This window comes from Symphodus melops (assembly GCF_947650265.1).
Source record: "Symphodus melops genome assembly, chromosome: 5".
Classification (NCBI taxonomy): domain Eukaryota; kingdom Metazoa; phylum Chordata; class Actinopteri; order Labriformes; family Labridae; genus Symphodus; species Symphodus melops.
In genome coordinates this window covers 19049249-19076407 of record NC_136695.1, presented here as the reverse complement: position 1 = coordinate 19076407, position 27159 = coordinate 19049249, and the positions used below count along the sequence as shown (strand labels likewise).

The 27159-nt window shown below is 42.4% G+C and overlaps 3 protein-coding genes across 3 annotated transcripts in view; 2 read left to right on the top strand and 1 right to left on the bottom strand.

The window, feature by feature from the left end:
- pip5k1ab (phosphatidylinositol-4-phosphate 5-kinase, type I, alpha, b) overlaps nt 1–27159 on the top strand; it is a 182460-nt gene that overhangs the window by 143723 nt on the left and 11578 nt on the right. The window lies entirely within an intron of this gene.
- chrnb2 (cholinergic receptor, nicotinic, beta 2) lies at nt 1858–21789 on the top strand (the record flags this gene model as incomplete). Its single annotated transcript, XM_079344321.1, has 6 exons — nt 1858–2249; nt 13985–14130; nt 15084–15128; nt 16594–16703; nt 19004–20132; nt 21637–21789. The coding sequence occupies exons 1-6, from the start codon at nt 2186–2188 to the stop codon at nt 21787–21789; spliced, it is 1647 nt and encodes a 548-aa protein (XP_079200447.1). The 5' UTR covers nt 1858–2185.
- LOC306824249 (protein S100-A1-like) lies at nt 24456–26391 on the bottom strand. Its single transcript, XM_079344322.1, has 3 exons — nt 26244–26391; nt 25101–25263; nt 24456–25016 (listed from the first exon to the last, which is right to left on the bottom strand). Exons 2-3 carry the CDS (start codon nt 25260–25262, stop codon nt 24852–24854), a joined length of 327 nt encoding a protein of 108 aa, XP_079200448.1. The 5' UTR covers nt 25263; nt 26244–26391; the 3' UTR covers nt 24456–24851.

The window sequence follows — 27159 nt, the reverse complement described above, 5'->3', positions numbered from 1 at the left end:
TGTGTATCTCTTTCTTGTGTGCAAAGTTATGAAGGGTTGAAGAGAAATAAACCACAGGAGTAGCCTATCTGAAATCTGCATTGTCAAACAGAACAGAACAGGGCTGAGTTTGTTTTCATAGTCAAACACATTTTGGAGATACATGGATTTCACAAGGCAGTGATGTAATGCATAATTTCTGTCCTCTACACTCTAGAAATGTATCAGTGAAGGAAATATTCATATTATGTATTTGTATTACATGGAGATCTAAACCACCTCTCATAGCCTTTTATTTCAAAAATAAATCCTATGATATATGATTATTGTACACTTTGTGTATAAATCTGAATATACAGCTTTGAAAAAAAGGTGAATGTATGCCCACAAGCATGTGGCATGGAAAGAAAACGGGTGACCTAAAACTTGATAAAAACCTGTCACCTTGATAAACTTTAAAAGTTTGTTTAATCAATCTCTAACTCGTACCTCAGATATGTTTATTTATGTTCCTTTGTCACCTCAGTGTTGCCCAGATATCAAGAAACCACAGGAAGCAATTGCTGCCACCTGAAGACAGAAAGACATCAAAAGAGGAAGGGACAGAGGGAGAGAGAGAGAGAGAGGGGGGGGGGGGGGGGGGCAGGAGGGGGAGTTAAGGGAAGACAAGCACTTGTGGGGGTCCCAGCTTTTAAATAATTCAGGCAGGACTCACAGCACTCAGTGCAGAGGAGGAGCACTGTCAGGTCAGCTCATTTACTGCAGAGGAGAGCGAGAGAGGGAGAAAGGAAGAGTGGATAAAGATAGCATGAGAGGGAAGACATTACAGAGCAAGAGTTTGCCTGGGTGTGCATGCGCATGCTGAAGTGTGGATGCCATGTGTGCATACATGCAGATGTCGATGTGTGTGTGTGTGTGTGTGTGTGTGTGACAAAAATAGACAAAATGAAAGAGAAACAGGTTTCCTCCTGGAGCTTTTTGGTTTCTCTGAGTCACCACGGCAACCGCCTCCTCCCTTCATCTCGCATTCCTGTTTACTTACAGGAGTTTACTCTTCCCCCAACAGTCCCTCCTCATGCCTCCCACACTGTTTTGACTCCCCTCCTCTCCCTCCTTCCTGTACCCCTCACCTTGAGAATAATCTTTTATATATCTCTGCATTGGCATCAGTAAGCAAGTCTGTACAAAATAAGCAATGTGTTTCTATTAGTTTATCCCAACTTATCAACGTCCTCATGAAATCCCTCCCAACCTCTACCTGTGCTTTTCCCTCCTGGGCTTCCTATCTGGCTCCTGCTTGTTTGACTTTGTGAAAGGTTATTGGAGGTTATTTCAGTTGCCTAGAGGGGAAGTAACGAAAATGGACATAAGATGAATGTGTCACAGAAGAACAACTAGAGAACAAGTGATAAAAAATCCCAAGGTGATATGAGTTCTTCAACTTGGAGAGGCAGGCTCAGGGTTAAGAAGTTTTTAAAAAGCATATTAAATGCACTAGGTTGTGTTGGAATAGGAAAATGTAAGTTGTTGTATCGTTGCCTGGTTCTTACTCACTACAACATGTTTATTGCATTAAAAGGGTCCTTGGCTCTTACTTCTTGTGTTTTCTTTGGCTGCATGATAACAAAAAAAAACACATTAACGAGAAAAAAGGCTTTGATTGTAAAGGTATAGACAAAATCAGATGTGCCATCAAGTTTCACAAAGGCACTTTAGGTTTCTGTTGAGAACTGCAAACACTGATAACGGGCCCAGGTGAGCTGAATTTGTGACGTGCGATTTCGTGCGGGGAACACACGGGCATCGTGGAAGTCGGATGGTGGAGCCTCTGAGGTATGCCACATCCTCCGCTCTCCTCCCCGCCTCCTCCCTCTTCGCTCCCCCCGCCTCTCCTGCGCGTCGCATCGCTGAGCGGTGTTTCACACGGACAGCCAGAACCGCACAGCACAGCACAGCACGACCCAACGCTCAGCTCAACTGTCCCCCTCTGCAGAAATATTAGTATTCGCATTTTTTTTTTAGTGGGCGAAGAAGACGTGTGGACCTGAACGGAGAGCCCTGACGTCACCATGCCAGGTAGAGTCTGAAGGGAGTGTTTGGGTCGTGAGGAGGAGGAGGTGGAGGAGAAAGAGGTGGAACACTGCGGGTGTGCTTGGGGTAGCCTCTCCATCGCGGTGAACACCTTTCGGGTTAGGACGCACGTAAGATGATGGACGGCTGGCCGCCGCCGCCGCTGCTGCTGTTGCTGACCGTCCTCGCCATTGCGGGAGGTGAGTAACTTATCCGTGTAATGTCTCCATCGACGTGCTGCTGCTGCTGCTGTGCTGTGCGTGCGCGTGTCTTCACCTTTAAAGGGCCAAAAATAAAACATAGCTCATCGAGCGCTCGTGCAGTCCAGGGATATTCGAGTCGCTTCAAAAAATAATATAACAAGAAGGAGTGGCAGAGGAGAAGCAGATGTTGAGAAAAACGACTCTTTCGATGCTGTGTCACCATTTTTCCTCATAAGAGCAGCGAGCGTGACGGAACAATATATTGGAGAAACGTTACCCACTCTAAATTACATGTGCGTAATACAAATGCACGAGCTACCAAGATAAGCGTGTAATGTAACAGGAATGCTTTAATTATGGATAGGTGCTGTTGTGCGTTTAGAACCCTTACTTTAAAAGGTAACACAGTATGTCGTTGTACCACTACAATTGTCATAGAATTAACTTATGACTACATTTTAATTCATTGTTTGTTTTTATTGGGATAAAAACACAGTTCGGCAGCAGATTCAATCGAATATGACACATTTTAAAACATCTTAAATAATGCTGCACGTTGTTGCTAATTGGCTCCACATTAATTAGCTTCTTCTCTCAAGTGAAACACACAGAGGTATTGAGCCCTTGTCACAGCATGCAATTGAAGTTACATTAACCTGCTACTAAAAGAGCACTACCCAAACCGTTTCTCTCTGCATATACATTAGAGATAAAGAGGGCTAGAGAAAGAAGGGATGGAGTAATTTGTCACCCAACCCCTTCTCTCGCTCTCTCTCTCTCTCTCTCTCTCTCTCCCTCTCTCTCTCATTAACACTGAGGTCCTGCATTGAGTGGGCAGGTTAATGAGAGACACGTTGAGCTAAAACAACTTCTACATTCTGTCATCAAAGGACAAATGATGTGTGATGCAGCAGATCTGGAGAAACCTTGTGCTTCTGTTTAACATCTTAAACTGATAAACAGTCTCTTTGTCTCCTTAAAGGACAGGCTTCGGGTAGTGAGGCTGTTTTTACGACCGTGTGTGTTTTTTATCCAACTCGAATGAGGTATCTGTCAAGTGTGAAGCCATTAGGGTGTTGAGGGATATTTTACCTCCCTAAGTTGGCTCTAATGCAGTGTTAATTTCTGTTCAGTGAGAGTTTGCCCCAAGCAGAGAGGAAGAAGCCCATTAGCTGATTGGCTGAATCAAGGCTGCCTTTAATATTTTTCAGCCAAGCCATGGTAGTGATGGAGCAGAGACCAGCTCACTGCCTTCAAGCAAAAAGACTGTCACGGCCTGGGTAGCAGCACCCATATCCCAACACACCTCCATCCATACACACAAACGAAAGATGGCCATCTGTCTTGCTTTGCCTAACTGTTCATCATCACCCATGGGGACAACATGCTCCTGCAGTCTGTCTTTCACACACACACACACACACACACACACACACACACACACACACACACATTACAATACATCTAGCAGCCTCGCAAAGACACACAGTGAAGGATCAAATGCTTTGACCTCCACAAACCTGCCATCTATATGTTAGCATCAGCTTGCAGACACAGCAGCACGCACACACGAACGAACACAACGAGGGAGACACTTGTAAGACTTCAATAGAAGACTGTTTGTATTGTACATGTGTTGTAAAAATGATTTGAATCACATTGCACTTCAAATATATTTAGTGCATTCACAGGTTAAAGAACCATTTTAATAACAACCTCAATGCTCACAGGAGGGTGTTATGTACGACAAATGTGTAAGGTGTACAGCAGTAAGATTATAAGTTTATAAAGTTTCTCTTTGTATCCATTAAAGAGGGTGAAGCATGTAAGCAATTATAATTGAGGTCAATGTCATAACTGGTTCAAACCGACTTGGCTATAGCTCTGACTCTGATATTTGGAGAATACCACATGTGACAGAAATGTGTCTTGTTTATGACGCGGCTCAAAATTTGCTGCACAATATTTGCCTTCCCACAAATGTGTTTGGATTTGTCTGTTGATCATCCCTGAGTTCAAACAGGGGTACGATCACTAAACGGGAAAATGATGCCAAGATGAAATATCACTTTAAGGAGATTCACGAGCGGTGGAGTACTAATGAGTCATCTCCCCTTCAGGGAGAAAATCTGATTAGCATCATCCTCGGAGACGATAAACTCAACACACACACACACATACACACACACAGAGGTTGGTAGACACGCGAACGTGGCCCTGCACACAGCTGGAGCATCACCTTGTGATAACACCTTTAAAGGACACCCCTCTGAGTCGCAATGAAACACATGAATGCACAACACACTTCGAAGAGACAACATTAGAGTAAATTAAGTTGTTAGGCGTTCACACTTGTCCACATTAGCTCACGCTGGCACGTTTCCATACCACATTCTCATGCAAAAAGAGCAAACGGAACAGACATTTATCAAGCATGTCTTTGGCGTACAAACCCACGGCAGAATGTTAGGGGAGGAAAGTCACGACGACTACGCTTTTTTTTTGTACGAGACTTTAAAGAAAGACACAAACATGAACAAAAGGAGAACAGTGGTCGTGCAAGGACACTAAAGGACGTTTCACCACCTGTCCCAGACTCTGCCGTGAGGCCGCAGCCCTCCTACTGTGTGACGAGGATGCCTCTTGTCATTTCTCCTGCAGGCCATGCATAATAAACAGGTCTGTGGTGCTGCGCTGACCTGATGCCGGGGTTACTGGATATGGAGCACAGTGCGCAATAGTCTCATCAAGTTAGGAAGTAAAAAGTGCTCTGGGACTAGTTTTCACAGCCACATTTTTATCAGCTACATCCCAAAGCCGACATGCTGGATGCAAGTCTTTCTGTTTTTATTTGTTTTTGGGTGTTCTTTGTCACTGCACTCCTGGAGTATCATTTTCTTTGGCAGTGCCACAGTCTAGAAAGTTCTGCTCGGTCCGTTTAGCCTGTCATCACTTTTCTGCTGCACAGTTCCAGCTCACTGATCTCTGCAGCATCTCAACCTGCACATTACAGCAGCCCTCCGTTTGTCTCTATCGCTCTCTGTCACTCTCTCACTCCCTCTCTCCTAGTTACTCCGTCTGTATCTCCTTGGACCGGATCCCAACACTCAGCAGCAGCAACAGGATCAGATCAGTTGATATTTGGCTGCATCTGTGATTACAAACGCAAAGCAGAGAGCTTGCATATTTATGTGAGAACATGTGTGATTCCATGTGTTAAACAGCGTGCTCTCATGTGTGATTTGTGCAAGATTGTGAGTGTGCAGCAGTAACAGTAGCAGTGCACAGCAACAGAGTCTGGCCCTAGAGATTAGAGAAGGCAGAGGGAGAGCACAGAGGTTGAATGAACTCATGCAGAGGAGAAGAGGCAGATAAGAGACGTTTGGAAAGTTTGTCTGTATATATATATATATATTTATTATGTGTATATATACACATAATTCTTAACGGGCGAAAGAAAGGAGTGAATGATCACACATTTGTCATGTTTATTTGAATCAGGATCTCTGCAATGTAGGACACCACCACAATGAACCCTTTTTTTTTTTTTTTTTCCCCAAAAGGTTTATTTTGTTTTATTTAGTGGTAGGACAGGTGATAGAGTCTGATATCAAGGACAGAGAGTGAAAGGGGGGAATGACATGCGGGGAGGAGCCACAGGTCTGATGATGTGAGTTCTAGCCATCCACGTTGATGATTTAGCCTCTGTATACTTGGGGCGCACTCACTAACCCACTTGGCCACCGCTTCCCCTCAAATGTATGCATTTGTGTCAAGACGGCATGTGCACATATTACTTTCAGGCAGCCACAGCAGCATCGACCTGGTTACAACACGAAGATTGATGGCTTTCCAAATAATAGCTTAAATAATGGCTGTTGTGACGGGTGTTAGGGAGTTCAAATGATGGATTTGATCGCTCTCCCTGAAATATGCACCACTACCTTTAGAAAGCCAGACTGCCATTCATCAGACAGACGAGTACGTTAGCCTCTAAAATGTCAACACAAAACGGAATAAATAAACCCTAATTCCATGTCTTAAATAGAGTAGTCGTACCCTTAGGCAGTGTAACTCTTCATCTGCTGATTCTTTACTCACAGGTTCTTGATTTTGACGATTTGAGGGAAACGGTTAGAGCTGATATATCTAACAAGGATTAAACCTAATATGTCTTATCTTCTTATCTCGATCTTCAGCGACCGTCTGCTGTGGATCCTTTTATTCACATCATTCCTTTGGTGAGCTGGTCATCTATCGTTCACTCTGCACGTAGGATTCACGGCTGTGTGATTATTGACTGAGCTGTAATCCACAGACTGCTCAGTTGAATGCTCAAGTGTCAGTAAAACTCCCATCAGACCCTAAAAGTGCTCCACGGGCAAACCAAGCTTAAAAAAGAGAAAAGCTCTATACATTCATTTTTAAAATGCAAATACTGACAGATGTCTATGTCTGCCTATGTATTCACAGTACCCCAAAACTGCTTACCTTTTTTCTCTCATTTTTATATCGCGTGCGAGCAAGAGAGAGAGACAGAGCGAGAGAGAGAGAGAGAGAGAAAGAAATCGGCTGCCACGTCCCTTCTGTTAATGCACTGATTAAGGTTTGATGTCTCTTGTTCTGCAGCGTCTTGCGGCTGTTGCTGTCCTGTACTTGAAGTTTATGATTATTGTGTTACACATGATTTCCAACACGCCTCCACACACGCAGATCTGCTGGTGTGATAACAGAGTGCAGTTTCAAAAAACGAAGGTAATCTAATTTGAGTGTCTTTAATGTACTGCTATGAATATTGTTGAAAAAAGAAAGAGAAATAAGCTACCAAAAGCAAATCTATAGAATGAGGTGAACTGGGACCAGACGCTGTGTGCATGCATGTATGCGTGTGTAGATAAGAGAAGGAAAAGATTTAAGACATTACACATTGTTTACAGCTTGACTGCATAAAGGAGACATTAAAGGACACATATTTGTAATGATGCATTGTGAAATTAAACATTCTTGCTGTTAGCTTAATCAGTTCATAGCTACGGTTAATAATCACAGACTTGTTGCGCAGTAAAATGTTTCTACAGAAATCCATTGAGGACACACTTTCTTTTCCTTTCTTCTGTGCTGATGCGACTGGTCTGTAATGATTACATGCTGGCTTACCTCATAATGATGCTAATAGAGAAACATTACAGCAGATCATGTCATTAATCATCTGGTGATGGACAACAAAATAACTTCTACATGTCACTCAGAGAGCAAATAAATTACTTTAATTGATGCTTTTCTCAATCCTCTTATGGAGAATATGCGTGTCCTCTGTGCGGCCGCTTCATATGGTTTCTGGTCTCATAGCGTGTGTGTATTATTGTACAATCCCTGTTTTAGTACCTGAGAACCCCAAAAGGTTCTTCCAGGTGTAAAAAATAAAGTTACAAAGAAAGTTGTGATAAAAATGGTTCACTTATTAGGACAGCTTACATTCAAGCAATATACTGTAACTGTTCATGGACGTCAGCCATCTGTTATAGCAGTGCGCTCCGGAGCCTAACGACAGACTGAGAGCTGGAGCTGAGGCGGGTTTTAAGCCCCCTGACGAACTGTTACATCCTTCCTGTCTGTCAATCATATCAGCTATGCATCTGAATGTAAATAACACGCATCGTTCATAAGATCAAAATAAAGCTCTTTTAAAAAACAGTGTGTGCCAGTGATGACAACAACTAATCACACATTAGTTGTTTGTACCATGGCTGTAAACATGTTAATTTCTGCTGTCTGAACCTGGAACCAGCCTGAAGCAGACTCTCGAGGAACTACAGGATTTTGCACTTCCGCATTGGCTTTATTTTTCAAAACCTGCAAATGATGCATAGAGACGCCACTCTTGGTCCCCCCCCCCAGTTTGTCTATAGCCTCATAATTTCTGTTTAACTTCTTCCTTCTTGTGCTGTATGTATTTAATTTCTCTAAAAACATCATCAAATCAGATGTATAAGTTAGAAGTTTGTATCAGCATCTGTGTAAGGTCTTACGTCCTCATTTTGGAATCAGAAAGCCGTACAGACAGACATAAAACCTGTGAGGATTGTGTGTTAAGTGTTAACGTTTAAAAAAAAAAAAAAAAAGGTTGAAATTAAAAGAGCACAAAATGAAACCCTTTTTCTTTTTGGACTATAGACTTTGTTGAATTTGGCAAACATAAAGCTTCGGCCCTTGAGTTAGTCCACAGGGGGATGGCTTTATGTTTGAAGTGCTTTGATATTGCAGCCGAATGGAGGATCAATTTTAATACCTTCGTTCTATGGCCACTACACAGCCAATCTGGTGTTGCTAGTAGATCAATGGATCCCTCTATTATTGATTTTAGAATATTTCAGCATAAAAGGTCGTTGCTGCAGCTTAAAAGCCTTTTTGGCTGAGTATGGAGAGGAAGACAGTGAGTGACCCTTCTTTCCCTCCAACCTTTTCTCATCTGACTGAGCTGTATAAATCCAAATCATCACTGTAATCGTCTCGGTGAGATAATTTAATTTAGCTCTCGTCTCGCCCTCATTTTCCTTTTCCAGAGTGTTCAGAATCCGGCCTTTAAGTGTCTTTGTAAACTACAAGCAACACATGTCGTACAATGTAACAACGGATCTTTTAATGGATCAAATATGTTTCTTTTAAAGTGTTTTCTTTTTCTTAGAAACGTACACCCTTTTTGTCGGTGATGATCAGAAGGAGAGGATGGATGTAGTTGAGACAGGCCCACACTGAATATGGCTTCCATCTCATCTGCTCCTTCACTGTGTCACTGACGTCTCAGTGTGTTTGCATGTATACGCAACTTCCCTCGCTCTGGAGTCTAATGGGGAGCCCTGCTGAAATATTCATCGTGTCACATTAAGTTTTCAATATTTGCACTGGAAAACAACCAGAATACAACTCGAGCGACCAGCAACATTACAACCACTCAGCTCAGCCTTTGGCACGACTGAGTGTCGTATATGGAGTCAGCCAAACAGAGGGATCTGTTTTTGTTGAGAAGTGTTAGTAAGTGCTGCTGATGAGCAACCGGGTCAGCATGTTTGTGCACTGATCAGGCCTGACTGTGTGCATGTTTTATTCTTTGCAGTCTTGAGTTTATAATAACCAGAATAGGCTGAGGCAGTCTGTTTGGGTCTTTAATTTGTCTCAGTCCCATAAAATATTAGTCTAGACTTTCATCCTGAGCAAGTGCGACTATTTTAGGAAAACTAAAATAAGGAAAAATACAGAGAATCAAGAGAGTGCACACAAACCCAAGAGATACACAATCCTCGAAAAGATTTAGTTTTAAAATGATTTGTGTGTGAGTCTGCATTTCAATTCTGGTCTGTAACAACCTACATGTAGCTGGACACGTGCCAAAGGTTCTGAAGTTAATGCAAAAACTTAAAAACAGTCTATGCCATAATGGAAAGATCCTTTAATAAAATGTTTTGCTAGAAGTAGTAAAACAAAAAAAAAAGTAGCACTAGTGTTACAGCTGTATGTCCCCTTGTGCTGTTTGTCCCTTCTCCCCTTCTGTAGTCTCCAGCCCAGGTGACGCTACTGATTGCACAACGAGGTGCACCTGGCCTCAGAGCTTAAAGGCCCAGTGCTGGCTGCTGGAGCGGAGACTGCTGTGCCTCTCAGCCGGGGATTGTCTGTTGTGTTTTGTTCTAGTAGTTTCTCAGTTGATCTTGTAATCCTTTCTGTTCTGTCTGTTAAAAATAAACCCTTTAGTTTAGGCTATGGTAAGGTGTATTGTGTGTTTTAGTGGGTCTATTTGTGGGTTGTTGTTAGCCCTATCAGTCCGCCTTATGGTGGGGCGTAACAACTAGTACGACCTTTTAAACTCTGTCAAATTTTTCATTTAATATCTTAATCCCAAAGTATGAAACAAGCTAACGCTGATGGATATGATGTGTGAATATAAATGTTGAAACTCTGTAGCTGTGTTGCATCAGTTCAGCCTTGAGTTTTGCTTTGGCTTCTTTTAAAGTGAGTCTCAGTCAAATCTGTAGTCGTTCACTGAGAAGCTTTTCTGCACTGCTTCCCGTTTCTTTACAAAATAACATTAAGTTGATATGAACATTTAAAGTGAATGAATCAGCTCAAGGCTGATGCAAGGTTGAGTGAGCTTGTGAACAAAGACTGAGCTCAAAAATCTTTATTTTTTGATGGATTTAAGTGCAAAGTTACTTCAACATGCTCTATACAAATATGACTTAATATTTAAAGAAAATGTAATTTAAAAAACTCAAGATTTGCAGTCTTGTTATTTTGGGTATAAATTTACATAAGTAGGGTTTGTGGAAATACAGGTTCTACTGTTTTCTGCGTCATGTCTAAGTGAGCTATATTAGCTTTCTGTCTCAGTGTTATTGCTTTGTGCTTCGGGGAATAATATACATTACTCATATGGCTCAGATACAGACAGCAATGTTTATTTCCCTCATGAATGTGAGCACAAAGAAGACACACACATATCCACATAAACAGCAAACTGCCGGTTGTGCTCAATAAACAAGCAGAGTGCTACACACATGTGCTGACAGGAAGCGTATTGATGATGCTGGATTAGCGAGGGAAGGGGCAATAAATGGACACTGGCTGTCAGCGACGGGGAGATGGAGATAACAGGAAGGAGAGCGCGATGGAGACAGTCAGGGGAGTGAGAGGAATATATGTGCCTGCTTGGATGATTTAAACGGAAGTAAAAAAGAAAAAATTAAGAAAAAGACATTGAAGAAAGGGGTGCAGGAGATTTAAAGAGGAGGTGAAGAGGGGGGGATTGCGTGTTAGATTACAGAGCATGAATAGAGTCTTCATTGATCAAGAGACAGAGGTCATCATTCCTGCTCAGTGAGCGCAGCAGCTAGAGAGAGAGAGGGAGATGGGGGAGTTAGGGATCAAGGTGCAGGTATAAAACAGAGCATTTCAGAGGCACACATTCAGATAAGCAGTAAAAAAAGGAAAACAACTAAAGTGCATCATTGGAGTATATTTTCTTTGCACCTTTTTGAATGGGCTTTAAACATTTTTGCAGATTTAAAATGCACTTCATGATCACTTTATGTATAATTCCTCTGAAGCTCATGTGCAATCGATAGGGATGCAACTTACTATCATTGACATTATTGATCCATCGTACAATGATATTTTTCATTTAATATTTATTTTTGTAGGTAAAGGCAATAGCTCCCCTCTTGGGGATCTTTTTTTAAAATTCTGTTATATTTGTATTTTACTTACACACAGGATGTACGTTTACACACACAAGAGCTACATGACAGGGTGTTCATTTGTACCTCCAGCAATTTGCAAGCTGGCCTTGAACTGAACTGGCATGTCCTTGTGCCAAATCATCAGTCCCTACAGACTGAGTTAATACTCTCTGACCGATGAAACTTGCATAACTATTTTTTTTTCATAACTATAAGTCTTTGGCAATGTTTCAGTATAACTTTTCTATCCAACTATGAGATTAAACCAAAAACTATATAGTAAAATTATAATTCTAAAATGTGGGAAGGGGCAGCATGTTGTAACAGCCTGCATATATAAAAAAAAAAACAAGTTCATTTCTTACCAATCTGTTTTTCACGTTTTAATACCTTCTATAATAGTAGATTTTGTCATAACAATGTTCAAGTTGTAGTTGTTTGTTTTTATTGGATTTTGTATTTTTTTTATTTGACTTGTTGTAAAGCACTTTGGTTCGCCGAAAGGATTGTTGTAAAGGGCTGTATAAATAAAGTACATTTACATTTATATTTCTAGTTATTCAGTCAAGGTAACCTGTGTTGATATTCAGGGGAAACGTGTGATGGAAAACTGAGAGGGAAAAGGATGCCAGAGAGGCAGGGAGTGCAGAGGAGGAGAAGGAGGTGCAGGACATCGTGTCTCTCAGTACAACCCCTCCCCCCCTTTCTCCTCTGTGCCGTGTTGTGACAGCCCTGCTCTAACTTGAACGCTCACACATAAAACTACAGTCTGCTACAGATGGAGGGAGGAAGAGGCGGGGTGAGATGGAGAGTGAAAATAACCCCAAAGCTATATAAGGATGGCAGTTTGAGAGTAGTGAAACACAGCAGAGGAGAATAAAGGGAGACAGTACGGAGGCACGGACAGAGTGATAGAGAGAGAAAGGATAGCAATAGAGACATCCAGACTAGTTGACTCATTCTTCTGATCACGTCACGTCTTGTAAGGGGAGTGTATCGAGCCGTGTTGACGTGCTCCAGTCGGCAGTCATGAGTAATGCCATGGTTCCAAGACTTTAAACTCTCAATACAATACAGATCATTAGCAGTGCCAGGGAATAGCGGGTCTGGGACTTCATATGGGGGCCTAAATTGAATTTTGAGCACGCTGAAGACTGACAAAATAAGTTCAGTCATCCATAAAAAAGCGGGGAGGGGGTAGTGTGTGCATCCAGGCAAAATGCATACAGGTGCAGTACGAGAACTGCTAAGTAAAGGATTACTGTTCAGCTCCCACAGGGTAATTTTACTTAACCAGGGCAACATTTTAATCTACTATCTTCTTCCATCCATAAAAAATATATATGTTGCCAAATGTACAACTGAAGCAATCTTACATTCGTAATTGGACGTCACCAATGCGTTCAAAAGGTGCCTGCATCTGCTAGCAACATGCTTTTGTGAACGCACTGCACCGGCTAGCTAGCAGCATCTGCTTGCTAGTTGTGCCCAGATTTTACCAAACATTACCTCAAAGTACACCGCAGATGGCACCGGTGGAAACAGTATTTTCCAGTTCACAATGCTATCTGTAAAGTATAAAAGCTGCTCAGGTGTAGCAGCTCAAGTCCTTTTCCTCCCCTCAGAATCCTCAATATTTTCCACAGGTTGGAAAATGTCTCGTCCACGTTAGCATCCTCAGTGCTGGAGTTAGCAGGTTGTCACACTGAAGTTTGCACTTTTTTATTTATTTTTTTAGCATTGACAATAACGTAACAAGGTCAATAAACAATTAAATTATTGTTCATTTATTGTTTAATAATTATATTTCACCAGTAGGTTTGTTTATGTAGTCACACATAGACGGTTTATAATCAATCGTGTAAGCATGTGCACTGCTTCTCCTTGAGTAACACACCAAACCCCAAACTACTCTTGTGTGCCCTTACTCTGGGATTTCTCTGCATTGATGCATGTCCATAGGTCCTGTTTATGCATGTGTGTATTTCAGGTCTGCTATGCTTGTTAAATAGAATGTCTCTTAGTGTAAACCAGATTTTCCCCTGAGGGAATAATTAAATATAAATACATGTAGATTCAAAATTAATGTTATTTTTTCCATATATATTTTTATCATGAGATCAGTTGGGATGGAGGCTCATCATTTCCGTACTACCAGTATTTATATTTGCATCAATTCAATTCAATTTTCAATTTCAATTTCAACTTTATTCGGAAGGGACCATATGACATTCAAAAAACTTTATTTGTCCCCGGGGGGCAATTCAAAGGCACACAGAGCAGTAAATGAGCAACAGTGCAGAGGTTTAGGAAGGGGTTGTAAAATCCTGCTATCCTTTTCTCCCTCCTACTATTGTTGTTATGGATAACCAGTGCTTGATGTAGCCAAATACAGATTTATGCTCTTGTGTTTTTCACGACATATCCGATTAAATTCACAAATGACAGCTACATTTTTATCTCACCGCAGAAGCAGATGATGATAATGTGTTCTTGTTACAGGAGGCCTTGGGGCAGACACGGAGGAGCGGTTGGTGGAGCATCTCCTGAATCCAGCCCATTACAACAAACTGATCCGTCCTGCGACTAATGGCTCTGAGCTGGTCACTGTGCAGCTGATGGTGTCGCTGGCCCAGCTCATCAGCGTGGTGAGTGTGATCACTTCTTGGACTGTGTGTCGTAGTCTGTATTCGCCTCTTAGACAACACAGATAACCAATAATCTATCCATGGTTTAATTTAAAAAGCTACTCAAAAACAAAAACTAATTAAGAGTTTTGTAAGCTGTTAAGACTGCACTAATGATGATTAATGTCACTGTTCTTGTTGGACAAATCTGATTTGTTTTTAAGCTTCATGGTTAAAGGCAAAAACTGAAGTTGTCTAGTGGTGTGAATCTCAGGAAACCTCTTGCTAGTGTGTTCATCATTTGGTCCTTGGCATAAGACCTGAGCTGCTTAAGATTTATGGAAAAATATTCAGAGCATGCCTTTATTCAAGGCAAACAAAAAATACAGCAGTGGAAGTAAATGTTCAGATCTAGTAATACCGCAGTTGAACTGCACTTGCATGCACAGAATGCAAATTGGTGATAAGGCCAATCTATCATCTTCTATGTTATCAAAGCCTTCAGACAGAAACACTTTATATTCCACAAAGGAGAAGTCAATAGAATATTGTTTAGCTTAATCAGCATCAGCTCTGCAATTATTATAGACTTCGACAATGCAGAAAACATCCTAAACCTAACAGCCTGGTTTTCAAAAATCTTCCACTGAGTCAAATAAAATTGAATCTGTAACCTGGCTGACAGTTTACCGAGAAACAGTCAAACTTTAGGATTTATTTTTTCCATTTTAATTTTAACAAACACACAACCACATGAGCATTTACCAAAAAGGAAAACAACATCAGACCCAGATTTCACAGTGTATGATGCTGTTTTGTTTTTTAAAATGATCAAATATCAGCTTTGCTGTGTCAACTTTATGCCACTTTAAAATATCACACTCACCCTTCAACCTGATGTACTGTAAGGGCTTTAATGAATCACTTTGATAATATGTTTTTTTCATGTGCGTACATGTCCACTTTTTCCTCAGCATGAAAGAGAACAGGTGATGACGACCAACGTCTGGCTAACACAGGTGAGATTCTTTTTCTCATTTGACAAAAAGGGAAATAAGAAACATTATTTAAACATTGACCAATCCAATTTGTTCTTTATTTTTGGATAATATTATTGATAATTTCACAACTCTTCTGCAATTTTGGTGAATGTTCACCACGATGAACTTGGATAGAAGTGACATATATCATATCAGACCTATGTCTGTTTTACAATACATAATCATGGTCTATGGTGTTCTAAACCAGCAGACCATACTGTAGGATATGAACAGTGGTGTGGTTAGTAGAGGGGAATAGATGCATCCCTATGTTCCATATGTTTCACTCGTTGTGGCTGGGAGAAAGTTTAATCCTGCCTCCTCTCAAGTGGGTTGAGATGTGTGAGCTTAAAGTTGACGTTTTTTTTTACAGCAAAGAAACAGAGAAATGATGATCTGCTGAACACCTGTTTTTTTCTGTTTGTGAATCAGGCTGCTTGTGATTTTGCGTGAGACCTTTTATAACCTGAATAATGCACCTCTGACTGGACTGCGACCCTTCTTTATATAAGGCTGGCTTATACAGCTGAGCTCTATAACATGGTTGAACGTGTAGGTGCGCATATTTACACATGATAGGTGCACAAATGCATCCACCCACACACATTGTGAACATATTTGCTTGCTTTTGAGAGCAGGTGTTAGAACAACTGACACAGGCATATGTTCAGAGATATTCAGATATTTGCGAAAAAAAGAGGAGCAGTACGTCATTTAAAATGTGATGTTTAAAGTGTTGTTTTTTTTCCTGCCCCACCTTCACACACACACACACACACACACACACACACACACACAAACACGTCTATGAACTTACACCACAAGGTAGGATTTATGGCATGTAACGGAGCGTAGAATGGCCATCAGTGCTCTATGGATCACGAGGTATGGGTAAGCAGGGACGCCAAGGACAGCTGTCCTGAGCTGAAACACGATGTAATGACCAATACATCAAAGTTACTGCAGACTACCTAACGTGCGGTACAGCTCCAACATGGCTGTAATTTAGAGGAAGCCGACAGATGTGCTGCCAATGACTGACCCATTACACAGAGAACAAGATAATGCTGTCTTTAACAAAAGGTTACACAGAGGACATTGCCAAAACACAAAAATCATGCACGCACACACACACACACACACACACACACACAGGGACGACCTCTCTGCCGATGATGCAGTTTTAATTTGGATGATTAGTTTTATAGTCCAGGGTCATAGTATAGTCCATGATTGCTATTCTTTCTCTCTCACTCGTGCTGGAGGGACAGCCAGCACAAATTGTTCCCTTTGCTTACACAGCTCCTGATGTGTCATATTGTCCACTGACCGGCCAACAGATAGACGGACAGAGAGAAAGATGGACAGACTTCCTCTCAAGTCTTCCTGCTGCTATGTGATTGGTGGATGAGTGACTAAGCGTTTTGTTTTTATTGGCTCTCAGGAGTGGCAGGACTACCGTCTGACTTGGGTCCCTGAGGAGTTTGATGGAATGATGAAGGTCAGGCTGCCCTCGAAACACATCTGGCTGCCTGACGTGGTGCTCTACAACAAGTGAGTCACTCGCTCACCCCCCCTGCCCTCACCTCAGAAGGCATACAGTGGCCCCTACATGCGTGCATCTATGCTCATAAACATGCACAAATAAAGCATATGCAATGCTCATAGTAAACAAATAGTGTTTTAGAGCTCAATCCCAGGTGGGGATTCAGCTGCTACCATGTTAGTCACTCCAAATAAGGACATCAATTAAAGGCCAGAGATTATACATGCAGGCAGCCACACATGGCTGAATATGTCTGCTGCAATCACTCATGCTATGTTACTATACGGTACCTCCATGTCTCATGAGAAACTTCAAAGATGGAATCATCTGCGCTCATCACATGCAGAGAGATCAGCACAACTACATGTACAGTAGATGTCTCACTGCACATGTATACACATCTTGAAACACAACTCCTCTTTTTTCCTTCTGATTGTTTAAAATGCTCGATAAACAACCATATTTGCATTTGAATTTAAGGTTGGTACCAAGGAAAACATGTTACCTCTGCAAACGTATCACTGACATCTTGTATAATTAGCATAACTCAAATGGTAAATATGCAGCTCTCCATGCCTTCTGTGTAGGCGGGGATGAATCCATGAGGGGGACAAACATTCTTCTCTGGAGCCCTTATTGATCCCCATTCACATCCTTTGTTTATTTTGTACTGTGAGTACTTGCTCACCTTCAACTACCCATCCAGTACAAACAGAACCAAACTGCTAGAATGTGTAGTGCAGGCAGGGAGATCGCGAGGACCCAAAGGCAGACAATTACACAAATGTGCATTGGATAACTAACATTAGTATGCAGATGGAAAACCAGTAATTTAAAACAAACAGGTAGTTTCAGGTACATGAACAAAAAAAATTGAAAACCTGAAAGACAAGACTGTAAAAAAAAAAAAAAGCATAAAGCAAGACAGCATAATGAGGATGGACAAAGATTGAGTTTGAAAACTATTTTGGTACTAAGACCAGTCCAAATTCAAAATGCAGGACCTATCTTTGTGAGATTTTTTTATTTAATTTTGCAGGATACAAGAAAAAAAATCCAAATTAATCTCACTCTGGTGCTCTTTCCTTTTTTTCCAATTGGTTTTATTTGTCATTTATTGAGACAGGTTGGTCCCACTGAGATTAAGAACCTCTTTTCCGAGGGAGACATGGCCAAAGACAGCCATCAGCCAAAACACAAAGTTACAGAGAGAAACACTAATGAAGACAGTAGAATTTACAATCATTTATTTGTTTCCATCTTTGCCTTACAGCAAGAGATAAGCATAGGTCTAATCAATATGGTTAAATCAGCCATATGGTAAATGCATGCCATATAAAATATTAAACAGTAATTTAAGTCTATACTCAGCACTATTCAAATACATTCAATGTATTAGTATTTAATTACAATTAGCTTATCTGAGGTAAGGATGCTGCAGACCACTGATCTCAATGTAATGGAAACTGGAGTGTCAGCCTACAGTATGTAAATCAGCTCATCAGAGTGCAGTGATCAGTCTGTCTGGCCTTCTCCTCTTACCCTGCCTGTGTCTTTACTTTACTAAAGATTCAAAGATCCCTGATCCACAGAGCTCTGGATAAAATGATCATGTTAATCCTACAAACCCCAGGTCGACAGGCTACACCCTCCAAGTGTTCTTCAGTGCTTCATACCCTCGTCTCGCACCTTAACAGGAGGATTATCCCTCATTTAGAAGTCTCAGTTTGATTTTGAGGCTAGATTAGCAGCAAAGTCGCTGTTTCTTACAGGGTCAATCAGTCACAATGGAGGAATTATACGCCTGCCAAAGTCACATCTCACAGTGTTAGCCATCATTAAGATCACGATCTTGAGTAAAATGGAAATTCAATCTCCAGCTTTAATGTTGTCAGCTGACTTCTAAACCGAATATGTCTACTTCAAGCTGTTTGACTCGACCTGGTGTGACATGAGTTTATCTTGTTCGTTTTAGTTACGTGTCAGGAAGTTTGAGTGACTCTGCTGCCCTGAGACACTTCAAGGCTCAAGTCTCTCTACTTTTACTTCAATGTGTGTGTGTGTGTGTGTGTGTGTGTGTGTGTGTGTGTGTGTGTGTTTCATAGAGCTCTGTAACAAACCCATATTGCATAATAAGATGCGTCATGTTTCGCTAGTCATTAGACTCGGGGGAAATTACCCTCTCATTAGACTTCCTGTTTACAATATTGTTATTTTTAATTAAATCTCCACACAAATGCCCGTTTTTGACCCTTCCTCTTTTTTTGTCTTCCTCCCCATCCTTTTCCTCTCTCTATCTCTTTATCAGTGCTGACGGCGTGTATGAGGTGTCTTTCTACTCAAACGCCGTGGTCTCCTATGATGGCAGCATCTTCTGGCTGCCCCCAGCCATCTATAAGTCAGCCTGTAAGATCGAGGTCAAACACTTCCCCTTTGACCAGCAGAACTGCACCCTGCGATTCCGCTCCTGGACCTACGACCGCACCGAGATTGACCTTGTGCTGCGAGCTGACGTGGCCAGCATGGACGACTTTACGCCCAGTGGGGAGTGGGATATCATCGCCCTGCCAGGCAGACGAAATGAGAACCCGGCAGACCCTGCCTACGTTGACATCACGTATGACTTCATCATTCGTAGGAAGCCTCTCTTCTACACCATCAATCTCATCATCCCGTGCGTGCTCATCACCTCACTGGCAATCCTGGTCTTCTACCTGCCGTCCGACTGTGGCGAGAAGATGACTCTCTGCATCTCCGTGCTGCTTGCGCTCACTGTGTTCCTGCTGCTGATCTCAAAGATTGTCCCTCCCACTTCACTGGACGTTCCTCTGGTTGGGAAGTACCTGATGTTCACCATGGTTCTTGTCACTTTCTCCATTGTTACCAGTGTGTGTGTGCTTAACGTGCACCATCGCTCCCCCACCACGCACACAATGCCCCCCTGGGTTAAGCTGGTGTTCCTCAACAAGCTTCCCGCTTTGCTCTTCATGCGGCAACCTAGAAACAGCTGTGAGCGCCAGCGGCTACGCCAAAGAAGGAGGGCACAGGAACAGAAGGAGGGAGGCCGCGGCGGGGAGGCAGGGGCCCTGATGGTTGGGCTTGGGCTGGGTGGTGCAGGCGGGAATGCTGGAGGAGCATCCACAGGGGTGTTCGGAAAGGAGGACAGTGACCCGTGCACCTGTTACGTGAACCGGGCGTCAGTGAAAAAGTTTGGGGGGGATCTTGGAGGAGCAGGAGGTGGGTCCCTGGATGGGCTGAACAGAGTGAGGGAGGGCCGGGAAGGGGGGTCTGGAATCAAGTCACGGGGGAAGCCGGGAACAGGAGGTCCCCCTCTGACTCAGGCCCTGCTGGCTCAAGCCTGCCCTGGGTTTGAGGAGGCTGTGGAGGGAGTACGCTTCATCGCAAACCACATGAAGGGCGAGGATGATGATCAGAGTGTGAGTATTCATAAGCTGGACCTTTGATTTGATTCACATTTTTCATTTTACAAAATCTTTGACTGAAGACGCAGTTCTTTACAATAGATGCAGCTTTAATATCCATGCATATTACAACCTCATCCCCTGACTCTAGCCCTGTTGCTGAAGCATACAGGTTTGATCTCATTCGCTGCAACTTCAATGTTTTGTTTCAATATAGCTTGTCTGAATCATAGCGAAACCCTAACACAGCACACCACCAAACAAAAGAATTCTGTTTTGGTTTTTGGTTTTGGAAAACACTGAAACATTTTGGATCTACATTTTCAGGGAGCCAGAGACACTAACTGAACTGTTCTGTGCTGCTAGATGTGTAAAGAGGCAAGAACTGACTAGAACATTAACCATATCAGCTTAACTGTAATCCACACAAAAGCCTTTTTTTCACTTCATGTGAAAACTTTTGTTATTATTAATAAAAACACATCAAATTAATTCTATATTGTTTTCACCTTATTGTACTTAAAACTCGATCGACAAGGTAACATTCCCAGACAGGTGATGCTGCTGGTAAATCCTTTGTGCAGCTGCAGATTACTCGTCTGCAATTTCCTGCCAACAACACAAATACATCTGTGATAAACAGATGTCACCTTGTAATACCCCCATGCTCATGTACGGCTTGTTTTTTTCTCCATATCAAAATGAAATATTATCCTATTGCTGTGTGTATAAAACCTTAATATAAATCATTGTATGTTGTGTGCATATGTTTCCTGGCATAAAGCGCATCACGAGCAGCGCGGGTCTGTCCGCTCAGTGTCTTATCATGTTAAAGTGAAGGCCGAGCCTAACGGCAGAGCAGTTTACATCTGCTGTTTCAAACACATGGGGGGACTACAGCGGAGCATAAGCAAAGGAGACGGATCTGGTGATGCAATCATAGTCCTCTGAATATTCAACGCAGACATATAATTATAGCAGCCGAATGACGTGAGCATAGAGAACGAGCACAACTGGAACAGTGGCGCTGAGACAGAGTGAGGGTGGCAGCTTTTATCACTTTCCCTCAAGGCATCTTATGGGATCAGCCTTCTCTCCTGGACTCAAAGAAACTGACACGGGAATTAACAATCCGCTATAATTCTGTCCATCACAGACATAGTAACCATCCCGTTGTCATGACAACTGCTTTATAATCCTCCCTCTTCTATCAGAGTGCATGGCGCGTCAGATCCTCCTCCTCTCTGCCTCCCCAAGTTATCACGCCAGGGTTACAGTGTCAGCACATCCTCCGTCTCTCGGCCCTCCGTCACTCATGCTCGTCCCTCACTTCCTTCTGCTCCTCTGTGACTCAAGTGTGACCTCATCAGAGCTGTGCGACGGACAAGTCTCCGCTCACATTAACCCTCCACCTCTATTAACCCCGCACATAGGGAGAGGCAGAGATAGAGAGAACCAGAGAGTGTTTGATTCTGCTCACCTTAATCTTTCTGCTCCCTTTGTCCCTCCCCGTCCACAGGTAAGCGAGGACTGGAAGTACGTTGCCATGGTGATCGACCGCCTCTTCCTGTGGATCTTTGTGTTTGTGTGCGTGTTTGGCACATTGGGCATGTTCATGCAGCCACTCTTCCAGAATTACACAGTTAAGACCATCACCAGTTCGCCAGGCTGACCTCTCCAGGGCCCTGAGCACGCTGACGGACAGCTCCCCCGACCAATCAGCACAGCAGGACACGAGCCGGTGTTGGTGGTTGGGGTTGGTCCAGATTTTATTGTGTCTATTTGGATTGGAGCCAGAACTGGAACTGAACAGCATTCAAGCCCATTACCTTTATAGGACTGATTTTTGCAACTAACAACCATTTTTCTTGTATGAAGACAAAGAAAAACATTATCATAGACTCTAACCTCCAAATGTTTCATGGACTGACCTTTCTTCTCTGGGGGAAAGGTCTCTCCCTCCCTGCTTCCCTCCTCAGTTTACCAGGGAGCAAAGGATGCTCTGATGAACTTCTTATTAAACCTCACGTCGGCCACTTTTTCTCGCTCGACGCTGACTGCTTGACAGAGACTTGACAACTGCGACTTTCCGTGTTCATGATATTGACTGATGTCAGTATGAGCCAATCAGAAAGAGAAGGGAGGTTCAGATCAAGGTTGTGATATATTGATTTTATTTTTCCAGAAATTCACTGTCGGTGAACTGATTCAGTATATTTTATCATAGCATAGCCGCTTACCACAGTATAGCATTAGGAGTATATTATTAAGATTTCTCTATGTTAGCTCATGCAAGGATCTGTCATTGATAAAGAGGCTATGGTGTGTTGTATGATTGTATATAAAGAATGTGATACAAACTGTGTTACACAGCCTGTGATGCGCACACTATCATATTGTGTGCATGCAACTGACGGCGTTGGAAACCACATGCAGGAGAGCTGAATTAAAGAGTGAGGTAACATTATTCGATGAAAGTCATTGGGAAGCTGTCATAGATTATGCATGGACAGCTTTTTGCTTCGAGAGATGTGAACATTAAGTAGAGAGCAGTAGAACCAGCGCTGGAGTACTCAGCTGCAGACGGATGAGCTTAGCTCCAGAGAAACTGAGGAATCTGAGCCAAGATGGCGGATAGCACCTCCTATGTCCCTGACAAACACAGATATAGGAGTATTTAGAGGTCAGATGGTTCAAAGATCAGTATTGGAACATGTAAATCAAATTATTTTGACGGAAAGATGGGAATTGTAAAATGAAGTTGAAGCTATTATGTGTATTAAGTGTAATTTTCATATTTCAGTGTGTATTGTTCAGAGCGTATGTATCCAAGAGTGTGTGTGGGTGTTTGTGTGTGGGTGTGGTTGTGTGTGTTATGCGTGCCCCATGCCCCAATGCATTATCACATCTGTCAGTTCAGAAGAGCATACTGTATGTGCATCTCCCCCCTCCTTTCTGTCTGCAGTCCTCTGCCCTTTATCTGGTCTTCCATGGACAAACACATCTGACATATAGTCCAAGAACAACGACTCCCCACATTCTCTGCACACATACTCATTATAGCAGTTCTCCTTTTTTCATCGCCAACTGGGTGATTTGTCTGATTTCTACATTTCCCAGGGACAACCAAGCGAGAGGCAAAAGGTACTTTTCAGGCACACAGGGAGGAGAGAGGTGGATTAAATTTTCAATGAACAAGAGAGAGAAAAGAGCGCCGATGCTGAAGCTGATGAATCAGGCACAGATGCAGAATCATAGGCCGGAAAGAAAGAGCAAAACATGGCAGGATTTGATTTCAATGTTTTTGATTTTATGTTGATGTAGCAGCTGTGGAGCAATGGACTGAAAAAAAAAGATAATCTGATAGCAGCAAGAGAATACATCAGGAAGGAAGGAATGCATAAGGATAGGTAGAGACAAAAGACTGTTAAAATTGTTACTGCTCCCATAAAACTCTGAAAATGCTCTCCAATCTTCAGTCACTGTCACTAAGTTTCCCCAGCTTTTTACAGTAGTGGCTGCAGCTCAGTTAAGTGTCTGTCTCTCTCTCTGGAGGATGGGATTTTCCAGAGGGGGATCCCCAACAGATCCTGAAACAAGTGCAAAAAGCCTCTCAGAGACCTGTGAAAAACTAAAGGCTTCACGACTCCACATGAACAAAAATAAAATAGTGCTGCTGTCAACTATTTTTTCCCTCCCTTTTGACCTTTCCACTCTCCTTCCTTTCCTCTTACGTCCTCTCTCATAATCCATCCCCCGGACCCCTCCCATCCCTCACCTTCTCCTTCCTGACTCTCAAATCTGCTCCTGTGCACACACACCTTAACCAGTCCAATAAAGGTTTTAGGTTCAGGTTAACCAACGTGTGTCTGTGTGGCATGTTATTTTTTCTCTGTATGGTCTGTTATCACCCACACTTCCCATTAATCTTACACCACAGGATAGAAGGAAAGAAAGAAATGTTTCCTGGCTTTCTATTATTGAGGCTGGTGACTTCCTTTTTACATTCACATACACACAAACTCATACCAACATAAGGGCACATTTTTTTCTTCTTTAAACAATTGTGTGTTGGTCCCATCCAAGGTCATTTTAAGTTCTCATTATACTGTTCTATAAACAGGAACATGGGAACAGTTTGAACCGTCGTGAAATACAAATTATTGTACGTAAACTTCAACACACCACAAATATAATCAGCAGCAAACAGTATAATGGTTATTTTATAAGTGCAAAGTTTATATAATTTGACAGAAAACACCAGCCAATTCAAATGCACAAAAAAAAGAAGCTCATTGTCGCCACCTGGTGCCCATTTGGTGTTATTACTCCTGCTGGAATAAAAGTACAAACGACTCTGTATTGTTCACAAATTCACATTTATTCTTTCCAGGGAGATATTCCTTTGCTTTGAAGAGTTACAAAACACATGACAAGAAAAAGAAAGAGCTATATTAACATATACAACAATGAAATGAAGCTGAAACTGACTTAAACTGCAGACTTTTTTTTATTTTACATAGTAACGAATACTGCAAGTATTGGATTGAATTTACATTTCAAACAAATATCCAACATGTTCTGCTGACTATAGGACTTTCAGTGTGTGTGTTTGTGCACATGTATTCCATGACAGGGGCTCCTCTTTATCTGTGTAGCATCTCTCCTGTCATAGCTGCTTCCTCCCTGGAGCGTGTGTTAGTAAAGTGGATACCTTTGTTGGAAAGGCTGCGTTCACTTCTTCTTCTCTGGCTTGTCATTGTACTCCAGGAAGAAGTCGTTGCAGGCCACAGTCAGAGCTCCAACCAGTATGATGAACTCGGTGAAATCTACCTCCCCGTCGTTGTTGGAATCCAGGTCTCCCATGACCTTATCAACAGCCTCTTTATCCTGGGCGTTCTGCATGTGTGAGGAAAATAGAAATGACCTCTGATACTATACACGTCTGAATCATGCATTTGTTACTAAGTTTTACTCTCTTACCCCAAGGTAGTTGCCAAGCTCTGTGGTGAGCATCTCTTTGAGCTCAGCCCTGCTTAGTGTGTATTTATCGCCCTCGTTTCCAGAGTACTTGTGGAAGGTCTGGATCAAGAGCTGCATGGCATTCTCCAGGGTGGAGGCGTTCTCTGAGTTGGGCATAGACATTCTGGAGAAGGAGAGAAGAAGAGGAAGAAACGGTGGGAGGTAGGAGGAGGAGGAGGAGGAGGAGAAAGTCATTATTGGGTCTGCAAACGTCTGCTGTCTTGAGCATGCAGGCAAGGTTTGTTACAAATCCAACATCTCTTCTTTGCTTTTTCATTTGTCACTGCCAGAGTTGCTCACAGAAAGACAGAGGGGATGCATTGGAAAGCACACAAAGAAAACTGACAGCTACAAACGTATTCACAATGCGGCGTCTCAGCATATCTGTCAAGATCTAGGTATTTGGCAGATTGAAAAGCCTGCACCCTGCTCAAACTGTATTCTCATCAGGAGTGTTTCCTCCCTGTCAGTGGTCCTGATTAGATTGTGTCACAGATAAACTGATCATCTATCAGTGTGTCGCTCTGCCCAGGCGAGAGGACCTCTGGGAGACAGGCCCAGTCAGCAGGACATGTGAGCTAGCTGATAAGAGTGAAACTCTAAGCTGGTAAAACAGCCGAGGCAGCAGAGGAGGAGGAGGAGGAGATGTTACCAGTGCACAGAGGCAACCTGATCCTGCTTCTGCTTTCGCTCGAACCGGATGGTGAAGCACCACAGACCGGTGTAGGTCCTCGCCTTTTTCTTAACCTACATCACCTCTGAACTGTGAGGACTGTTCTCGCTGTCAAACTTACATCTCACGTGCACAGTGATCTCATGAATAAGCAGGTTCAAAAATATCAGAAGTACATTTTTGTCAGTGTTTACCAAAATTATGACAGTGATTCCTACCTTGTCAGTGCACAAACTAAAAGTTCTTCCTGTGTATCTTGTCGATTTGCTAAACAGCAAGACTTCTAATAAGCAGATCATCTATAGTCAACACCGTGCATTAGCTTAATCATAAGGGGCACACTTTAAAAAGTCAAAGAAAAAAAAGAAAAAAAAAAGTCTGCAGAGCAAAAGCTGTCGGTGCTGAAGTTTGTCCTGTTCATCATTTCTTACCTGAGTGGAGGATGAGTGCTGGCCTTCTAGTCAGGTGCAGAGAGGAAAGGTGAGAGTGACCGATGTGGATGATGAGGAGGACAACGTCTTTAAATACACCCCTCACTCCACCCATCCCACCTAACCCTTCCTCCTCCGTCCCTCCTTCCACCTGCTGCTCATCCCCTCTCCTACTTCCCAGCCCCCAACCCCCTCCTCTCCTCCTTCTCTGTTTACGCACAAGACACCTGCTGTCTGAAGAACAGCCACACAGACGACGCACCTGCCCCCCCCTCATCCCACTCTCTGTCATATTGACAAATAACCCTAATGGTAATGATACTGTAACTACAGCATGACATTAAGTTAATTGAATTACCCCTAATTTGACCACAAACAGCCCTTATAACGTGAAATGTACTTCTCAGATGTCCGTCCGTGAGGACGTTAAGGTACTCAGTAGATTCTGAATATAAATTGTGAATTTGAAAGCAAAATTCAAAGTTTTTATGAGCTCAACACCTTAGAATGAGCACACAAAAAATATCCGTAACTAAGACGTACTTGCTATTGGTACACTCGATTATTCCTCTATGATTTTGTGCAACCATTTTGTCTGCTTAGAGGCAGGGCTGAAAAACATTGTACAGACACAAAAAGCAATAACTGGAAAAGCTTCAAATATCTATGGTTTTAAGCGGCAACAAATCTCGGGTTGTGTGTGCTTCTTCTGGAGGAAAAGGGGTTGTCAGTGTTATACCTTCAGAAACACCACTTGCATGCACCTGCAGGGTAATACATTGAAAATAGGAAAAAAAAATCTCTTTTTGCTCGGTCCATTTAGACCGTTAAAGAGATAACGAAGAGAGTCGTATTATTTGTCTTTAATTAAACAGGGCCTGAAAGCCTTGATATTATTAGAAATAATAAGAGAAAA

Excerpts from the sequence above, each read along its gene's own strand:
- LOC306824249 (XM_079344322.1), bottom strand. The coding sequence starts at position 25,262 with ATGTCTATGCCCAACTCAGAGAACGCCTCCACCCTGGAGAATGCCATG. Across the intron at positions 25,017-25,100 it reads AGCTTGGCAACTACCTTGGG|AACGCCCAGGATAAAGAGGC; the intron begins GTAAGAGAGTAA and ends TCACACATGCAG.